We start from the raw sequence: 8,698 nt of genomic DNA on the forward strand, positions 1-8,698 counted from the left end.
TCCTTGTGTGTGCCTGTGAGTTTATTTCAGAATATCTAAGTGTGTCCCTACCTGCATCAGAGGAGGATTTTCCAATTCCCACTCCCTAGTCTCTTACCTTGTCAGTATGTTCTGATCTCCTAAAGTTACCAAGCTACCTGGTTCTGCTACCTCTTCCATAGTGGGTAGTTCATGGTGAGGAGATGGTTGAGAATCCAGGGACCCTCTCCACCAGAAATGATGAAAATAGCTTGGGGTTGGCTATGGGAGTCCTGGATAGGAAATGGGAGTTGTAGATGCTTGAGTTCTTTGTGAAGCAGAAGAGATGGAGTCATTAATTTGGGGCCATAGGCAGGGTTGGATCAACCACTTCTTCTATAAACACATCTCTCTTTTGGTCAGCAGAACTGACTGGAGAAGGAAGTAATATCTTTAAATTACAAGTCAGACTCAGAGATAAAAGGCATCTAGGAGGCATCATGAATGAAGTACAAGGATATCTTATAGTGAGTCTAGAGGATCAGAAAAGTTTAGTGAAACCAGTTGTTCTTAGACTACTTGTTCCTTTGGGAAGCATCTCTTCCCCTCCTCCCTTCTGCCCGTTAGATATTGCTGTCTTCTTTGTTCCCTCTGGATAGATTTTAGATAAAGACAAAATGGAGCTTTGTGCTAGAGAAGTCTGCTATACAAGATTTCCTCATTGTTTTCTCATCTCATGGGAAGTTTCTTGGCTGCTGTCATGAGCTGGGTCCCCTGTGTTTCCACCTCCTTGACACAACCAAGAGAGCATGAGTTCCTGTGTAGGCAGGCCCTGGGGAACACATATGATCTAAAGCCATTTGTTTCAGATTACGGGGAAGAAGTATTCATGGAGGGAAAGTGAGCCAACCATCAGTCATCTTGGGGAAATAAATCTACATATATTGGCTAGGGAACCCAGGCATCCTGGCTATTCAGTCCAGGTCTCATGCCTCTAGGGCTGTCAGCAGTGCTTGAAAAGGAAAGTTTCTGCATTATTTTTACATTTTTTTGATATACTTATCATGTCCTCCTCCTCCTCCCCCTCCAGGTCTTGTTATCCTTCTTCTCCTCCTCCTTCTTCTCCTTCTCCTCTTTCACAAAAATAATATTTAAAAAAATCCAGACCTGTGATTTTATTGGTGTAGGGAAATTCTGATGAGGTGCAAATAAACAATAATATGGTACAACAAATGGTGGTACACAACAACAAAAATAATAGTTTTAAAAATCTAAACCTGTGATTCCATTGGTGTAAAGAAATTCTGAGATCAATTAGATGGTGCAGTGGATAGTGCACTGGCTCTGAAGTCAGGAGGACCTGAGTTCAAATCTGGCCACAGATACTTACTAGCTGTTTGACTCTGGGCAAGTCACTTAACCCTGATTGCCTCAAAAAGATTCTGGTGCTTACTAAAGCAAATGGGCTGCTATTTTGCAACCAGTAGTCTTAGAGACTTGCTAGAAACATGAAAGATTAAATAACTTTCCCAGGGTTACACAACCAACATGTGTCAGGGGTCAGGTTTGAACAGGATAGCCAAGAGAACTAGTGGATACTGTCTGCACGAGGAGGATGGGATAACCATGAGCAATGAGATGGTGACCTAGAAGATAATAAATGTTGGGGGATTGGGATAGAGAGACTTGGCTATTTGGAATATTTTGACAGCAGTAGCTGGCATTGGAAGACTGACATTTTGTAGAAAAGAAATGGGGCATCCAGAAGGGATTAGGTAGTCCTCAGGTATGCATCCAAACAGAGTCAATAGCTTCATGAAATGGAACTGACCCATCTCTTACATCTAGCTTTTTTCTGGACTCTTGTGGATAGTTTGGAGGGAATTTCATTGTATTCAAGTCCTAGTTAGAGTGGTCTCTATTGTTTCCCCATAGTGAAAGGCATCTCCAGGGAATAATGAGGCAGGTTCTTAAGGCTCTGCCCCTATTCTCCCACAAAAATAATAACAATTATTGTTATTGTTACAGTTAGCATTTACATAGTACTTTAAGCTTTGCAAAACACTCTTCATATATTACCTCATTTGGTCCTCACAACAATCCTGGTGCTATTATTATCCTCATTAATAGTTGGGGAAACTGAAGCAAACAAAAGTTAAGTGACTTGCCCAGTGTCACACAGCTAGTAAATATGGGATTTGAGCTGGGGTTTTCCTGACTCCAAGCCCAACACTCTAGCCACTATACCACTTAACTTCAAGGATAGTCATTGTACTAAATGTTGAGGATACAAAGAAAGATAAAAGACAGTCTCTTCCCTCAGGGAGGTGATAGTTTAATGAGGAGACAATATGAAACAACTATGTACAAACAAGCTATGCCCAGGATAAATAGAAAATAATTAACAGATGGAAAGGGTGTTAGAAATTAAGAGATATTGGGAAAGAATTATTGTGGAAGGTGAGATTTGAGCTGATACTTGAAGGAAGCCTAGAGGCAGAGATTAGAAGGGAGAGCATTCCATGCTTGGGGGACAATCCATGAAAGTGCCTGGAGTTGAGAGATGGGGTGTCTTGTATGAAGAATAGCAAGGAAGCCAGTGTCATTGGATCAAAGAGAACATGGTGAGGTGTAAGGTATAAGAAGACTGGAAAGGTGGTAGGGGAGGTTTGAAGGGCGTTGAGCACCCCAAAGAGGATCTACTACAGTTTATTGATTAGGGGAGGTGATCAGATTAGTGATCAGATTTCTGCTTTAGGAAGATCACTTTGACAGCTGAGTGGAGGATGGAGTACAGTAGGAAGAGACATGTGGCAAGAAAACCAATCAGCAGACTGTTGGAACAGTCTAGGCTTGAGGTAATGAAGCTCTGTACCAGGGTGGTGACAGTGTCATAGGATATAAGGGGGATATTACACAAAGAGACTGGCTAAAATGATTGAAGGGAAAGTGTCAAATGTTGGAGGGGATATGGAAAAATTGGAGCAGTAATTCATTGTTGGTGGAATTGTGAACTGATCTAACTAAGAACTGATCCCTTTTGGAGAGCAGTCTGGAGCTATGCCCAAATTAAAATGCCTATACCCTTTGACCCAGCAATATCACTATTAGGTCTGTTTCCAAAGATGATTAGGGAAAAAGGAAAATAATCTATTTGTTCTGAAATATTTATAGCAGCTCGCTTTGTGTGGTCACAAACAACTGGAAATTGTGGGGATACCCATCACCTGGGGGATGCTGAACGAGTTGTGGTATATGATCATGATGGAATACTGCTATGTTATAAGAAATGATGAGCTCATTGATCTTAGAAAAGCATGAATAGACTTAAACAAAATAATGAAATCAAAATGAGCAGAATCAAGGCAACAGTGTATATAGTAACAGCAATATTGTTGTAAGAACAACTTTGAGTGACTAAGTCATTTTGACTATTATAGATACACAAAGTAGCAGTGAAGGACCGATGAAGGAAGATACTATCTGCATCCAGAGAAAGAACTGATAAATAGAAGTATATATAGAATGATTTTACATATATATACATATTACTTCACCCCACATACACACACACACACACACACACACACACATGTATTTGTGTCTAATGCTAGCTGTCTCTAAGGTGGAGGGGGGAGTGAAGGAAAAAAGAAAGTTACATAACTTTATTATATATTTTAAAGGAACAGCAAGTTGTGCATAATAGATTTGCAGTTTTATGTGCAAATTATCTTCTTAAAAATTCTCATATATTATGAAAATGCTTGTTGTTTCATAAGTTCACAATAAAATGAATACAATTTTTAAAATACATCAAGGGGAAAAAGGAAATATATTGAATAAGGAGAATGGGGTGAGAGAGAGGGAGGAGTCAAGGATGACACCTAGCTTTTGAGCCTGGGTGATTGGGAGGATGGTAGTGCTCTGAACAGTAATAGGGAAATTAGGAAGAGGGGAAGGCTTAAGGGGGCAGGTAACAAGTTCAATTTTTGACATATTGAGTTTAAGATATTTTTGGGACATCAAGTTTGAGATTCCCCAACTTGCACTGGATCTGGCACATTGGAACCCCAGAGGGATGGCAGCTATTGTTTTTAGGGTTCTAGGGTTAACCTTGCAGGTGGTTACCCTCCACAGACTAGTTCATTAGCTCCCACCAGTGTATTTTCCCTTAAAAATCATCCAGTAGACCCAATTCTTTAGCAAAGACATTTATTCAAATGACACAGCAAAAACACTGTCAAAACATTTGTCCCAAATCCAAGGGTGCATTCTCTCACAAATATGCCCTAAGACTGAGGAAAACAGTGGATCTAAATTCAAAGTATAATGGTATTAAGGCACACATGGAGGGAATACATATAGCTAAGGCAACTTATAACTCAGGAACTTCAGGGCCTCTTTATTCTTTCTTTCTTCAAAGGGTCCTCACAAGGTTTGATGTGGTCTAAGGTGCCACCTCATACCTATCAGATTGGCTAATATGACAAAAAAGGAACATGATAAATGTTGGAGAAGATGTGGGAAAATTGGAATGCTAATGCATTGTTGGTGGAGTTGTGAACTGATCCAACCATTCTAGAGAGCAATTTGGAATTATGTCCAAAGGACTATAAAACTGTGCATGCTCTTTGATCCAGCAATACCACTAGTTGGTCTGTACCCTAAAAAGAGCACACAAAAGGGAAAAGGACATATATGTACAAAAATATTTCTAGCAATTCTTTTAGTGGTGGTAAAGAATTGGAAATTGAGGGGATGCCCATCAATTGGGAAATGGTTGAACAAGTTGTGGTATATGAGTGTAATGGAATACTATTGTGCTATAAAAATGATGAGCAAGTAGATTTCAGAAAAACCAGGAAAGACTTCCATAAACTGATGCTGAGTGAAGTGAGCAGAACCAGGAGAACATTGTGTGATGACCAACTTTGATAGACTGAGCTGTTCTCAGCAATAGAAATAATCCAAGACAATTCCAAAAGACTCATGATGTAAAATGCTATCCACACCCAGAGAAAGGACTATGGAGTCTGAATGCAGATCAATACATACAATTGTCTATTTTTTCTTTCTTGTGTTTTTTCCCTTTTGTTCTGATTCTTCTTTCACAACATGACTAAAGTAGAAATATGTTTAATATAATTGTACATGGTTAACTTATATAAGATTTCTTGCTGTCTTGGGGAGGGGGAAGGGTAGGAAGGAAAGAATAAAAAATTTTGGAACTCAAAATCTTATAAAAGTGAATTTTGAAAACTATCTTTACATGTATTTGTTAAAAATAAAATACTATTAAGTGGGAAAAAACAAAAAAAATTCCAAAAATTTGTTGTGGGATATGGAGGTTGATGATTGAGTAGTTTTTCTGATCTGCTTGACGGCATCCTCACAAGGCATTCTTTCTGGATGGGTTTCTCAGCTGGACTTTCTCTTCATAGAAGTCATCTAGTCTCAGCTGAATGGGCCAATCTGCTTCTGGGCTGGTTCAAGGAAGTCATTTGGCTATTACACTGACTCCTCACTGAAATTGGTTGCTTTTGGACTCAGCTAGGTAGACCCCCTCTGACATTAGGGAGCTGCTGTCAGACAGGATTGGGCAAGTTACTTTGCTGTAGGCAGCAGCTATTGGAATGGGCCAGGTAGGTTGCTCTGTCACTGGGCTCTTCTCAGGGAGTGATGTTTCTATTGCACAGGCTCATATATTGGACTCCTTGGACTGATTCTTTGATGTGCAGCTATAGTAGCCACTGGTCTGGCTTGATGGTATTACACTACCTTCAAGTATGATACTCTTTTCAGCTAGTGCTATGGTGCTATTTCAGCCATGGCAATCACCTTTAATGTGGTATTAACAGAAGCCTCTCCTCCCTGACTCCTTTAGAGTCTTGGCTCTGAGGTTTCCTATCTCAAGGAAGGAAGCAGGAGAGTTCTAGCCTCTGTCATTTGATAATCTTTTTTTCAATAAGGTACTCAACCTTGGCTTATGGTGAACAGTTTAAATTCAGTTATATTTCCTAGACATTGGAAATATACAAGAAAGACATTTGGGGTCTTGTGCAGATGAATAAGTAGCTAAGGACAGAAGTATGAGTGCAGTCTGGTTCTTTGTTGATCTTTTCATATGATGAAGCTATTTAAGCCTCAGAACCTTTCTAAAGTGTGAAATATTTATTCTGAAACTAAAACCTTCCCTGTTTACATTGTAGTGCCTCTGTATTTTAACTCCTTTTGACCTTTCAGTCCTACTGAAGCCTCACTGGGACAGACACATAGCTAAACCATTGCTGTCCATGGTGCCTGCTATCAGAATAAAGAAGACCAGGGTCATGCAGGCTTCATGGGTCCTGATGTCCTGTCTTTAAGGCATAGAGCCCTTGGGGACTGTGGTGGATGTGAGGCAGGAGCATGCACACAGACATGTGAAGATATGGATCTTAAACAGTACATTCCAAAATAGAACTCCATCTCCTCCTCCACCCCATCTCTGACATCTCTGCCTTCCAGCTTCTCTGGCTTCCTTCAAGTCTCAACTCAAATCTCATCTTCTTTAGGGAACCTTTCCTTATCTCTCTTAATTGTACTGCCTTTCCTCTGTTCATTATTTCTAAATTAACCTGTATATAGCTTGTTTGTATGTAGTAGTTTGAATGTTATGTCTCCTGTTAGATTGTAAGCTTCTTGAGAGAAGTGACTATCTTTTATTTTTCTTTGTATCCTCAACACTCAGCAGAATACTTCGCATATGGTAGGCACTTAATAAATGTTTATTGACTGGCTAACATCATTTGAAGGCATCACCATCACTTCACTTACTCAGGTTTGCATACTTGGTGTCATCCTTTATTCTTTACTCTCCCTTACCCTCTCTATATACAATTAGTTACCAAGTGTTACTGATTTTAGCTCCATAATATCTCTAGCATCCATTGCCATTTCTCTGCTCCTGTTGCTACCATCCTAACTGATCTCAACTATTTCAATAGCCTTCTAAAAGATCTTCCTACCTCAAGTCTCTCATGTCTCCAATCCATCTTTCCAGACAACTGCCAAAGAGATATTCCTAAAGTACAGCTCTGATCATGGCACTCCCTTGTTCAAAAATTTCTAGTGCTACTCTACTCCCTCTAGGACAGATGTTTGAGCCCTGGTTCTGTAAACAATAAAATATATATGTACACACATACTTGCATATATATACATACACACATATATGTATACGCATATGTGTGTATATATATATATATATATGATACCTTTTACCCAATATAGTTTCCTTTGTAATCCTATGCATTTTATGTATTTATTAACATTATTCTGCAAAGGAGTCCCTAGGCTTCATCAGAATGCCAAAGGCACCCATCACACACAAAAAAGTTTAATAACCCTTGTTCTAGGACAAATTTTATTGTTTTGTATTTAAAGTCCATTGTAATCTGACTCCCACCTGTTTTTCCACAATGGGCATATTGCCCATTAGTCCTCTTTTCCCCCTACATTGTAAGCAAACCAGCCTACTTGCTGTTCCCCATACATATCATTCCATCTTTCTTCTTTATGTCTTTGCATTAGTTGTCCTCCATGCTTCCTCACTTCTGAATCACTTACTTTAATAAGAAGTAAGATCCTATATAATAATCCACCTTCAGGGTAAAGAGCAGAAGATTTGTAAAAGATTATGTTCTAACCTTGGAATGCCTTTCTTTAAAACTCAGCTCATGCCATCTTTTACTTGAGATTTTTTCTGAATCTACCAACTTCTAATGCCCCCTGAAATTAATGTATATTTACTTTGTATATATTTTATGTTTATTTATATACTCATATCTTATTTTCTCCAATAGAATATAAGCTTCTTGAGGGGAAGGATAGTTTTATTTTTGTCTTTGTTGCCCCAGCTCCTTGTACAGGACCTGATATAGAATAAATGCTTAATAAACACTTTGATTGATACTAAATATTTGTTGAATTAAATTGAGTTCTATGCTTCTAAGACATTTGCAAAATCACTTTTGTAAGAACCAGTCTCCATAGAGCTACCTTCATGTCCTGATTTCTCAGGCTATAGATAAAAGGGTTAAGCATGGGGGTAACCACAGTGAAGATAACTGTGGCCACTGTGTCCACAGCTGAGTATGAGGAAGAGGGACGCAGATAGATCCCCATTATGGCCCCATAGAATAGGGAAACCACAGTGAGGTGGGAGCCACATGTGGACAGGGCTTTCTGTATTCCTTGAGTAGATGGGATCTTCATCACATTGGAGAATATGAAGACATAAGAGATGGCAATGCATGTGAATGGGGTAACAAACAGCACCCCACCCACAGTGAACACCATCAAATCACTGATGTAGGTGTCTGAACAGGAGAGCTTTCGAACTGGGTATGGATCACAGAAGAAGTGGGGAATAATGTTGTCAGCACAGAAGGACAATTGAGCCATTAGTAGGGTATGTAGGAGGGCATGCAGATTAGTGATGACCCAGGATATGGCCACCAGAAGGATGCAAAGCCCGGGGCGCATCACTGTGATGTAATGGAGTGGGCGGCAAATGGCCATATAGCGGTCATAAGCCATTACTACCAGAAGAAACCCATCCATATTTATAAAAGTAATAAAGAAATACATCTGCATCATGCACTCCACATAAGAGATAGAGTTGCTTCTTGTTATGTGGTTCACCAACATCTTGGGGATTGTAACTGATGAAAAGCAAATGTCAACAAAAGAGAGGTTG

At 39.5% G+C, this 8,698-nt stretch overlaps 1 protein-coding gene across 1 annotated transcript; it reads right to left on the reverse strand.

The window, feature by feature from the left end:
- Window positions 1-5,179: 5,179 nt before the first annotated feature.
- LOC114038715 (olfactory receptor 1468-like) lies at window positions 5,180-8,691 on the reverse strand (the record flags this gene model as incomplete). Its single annotated transcript, XM_027856154.1, has 2 exons — window positions 5,180-5,194; window positions 7,969-8,691. Coding segments are annotated over 2 exons (738 nt in total), but the record flags the coding sequence as incomplete, so codon positions are not given.
- Between the last annotated feature and the right edge of the window lie 7 nt (window positions 8,692-8,698).

The sequence above is a fragment of the Vombatus ursinus genome, unplaced genomic scaffold, assembly GCF_900497805.2.
Source record: "Vombatus ursinus unplaced genomic scaffold, bare-nosed wombat genome assembly UNPS02000484.1, whole genome shotgun sequence".
Classification (NCBI taxonomy): Eukaryota; Metazoa; Chordata; class Mammalia; order Diprotodontia; family Vombatidae; genus Vombatus; species Vombatus ursinus.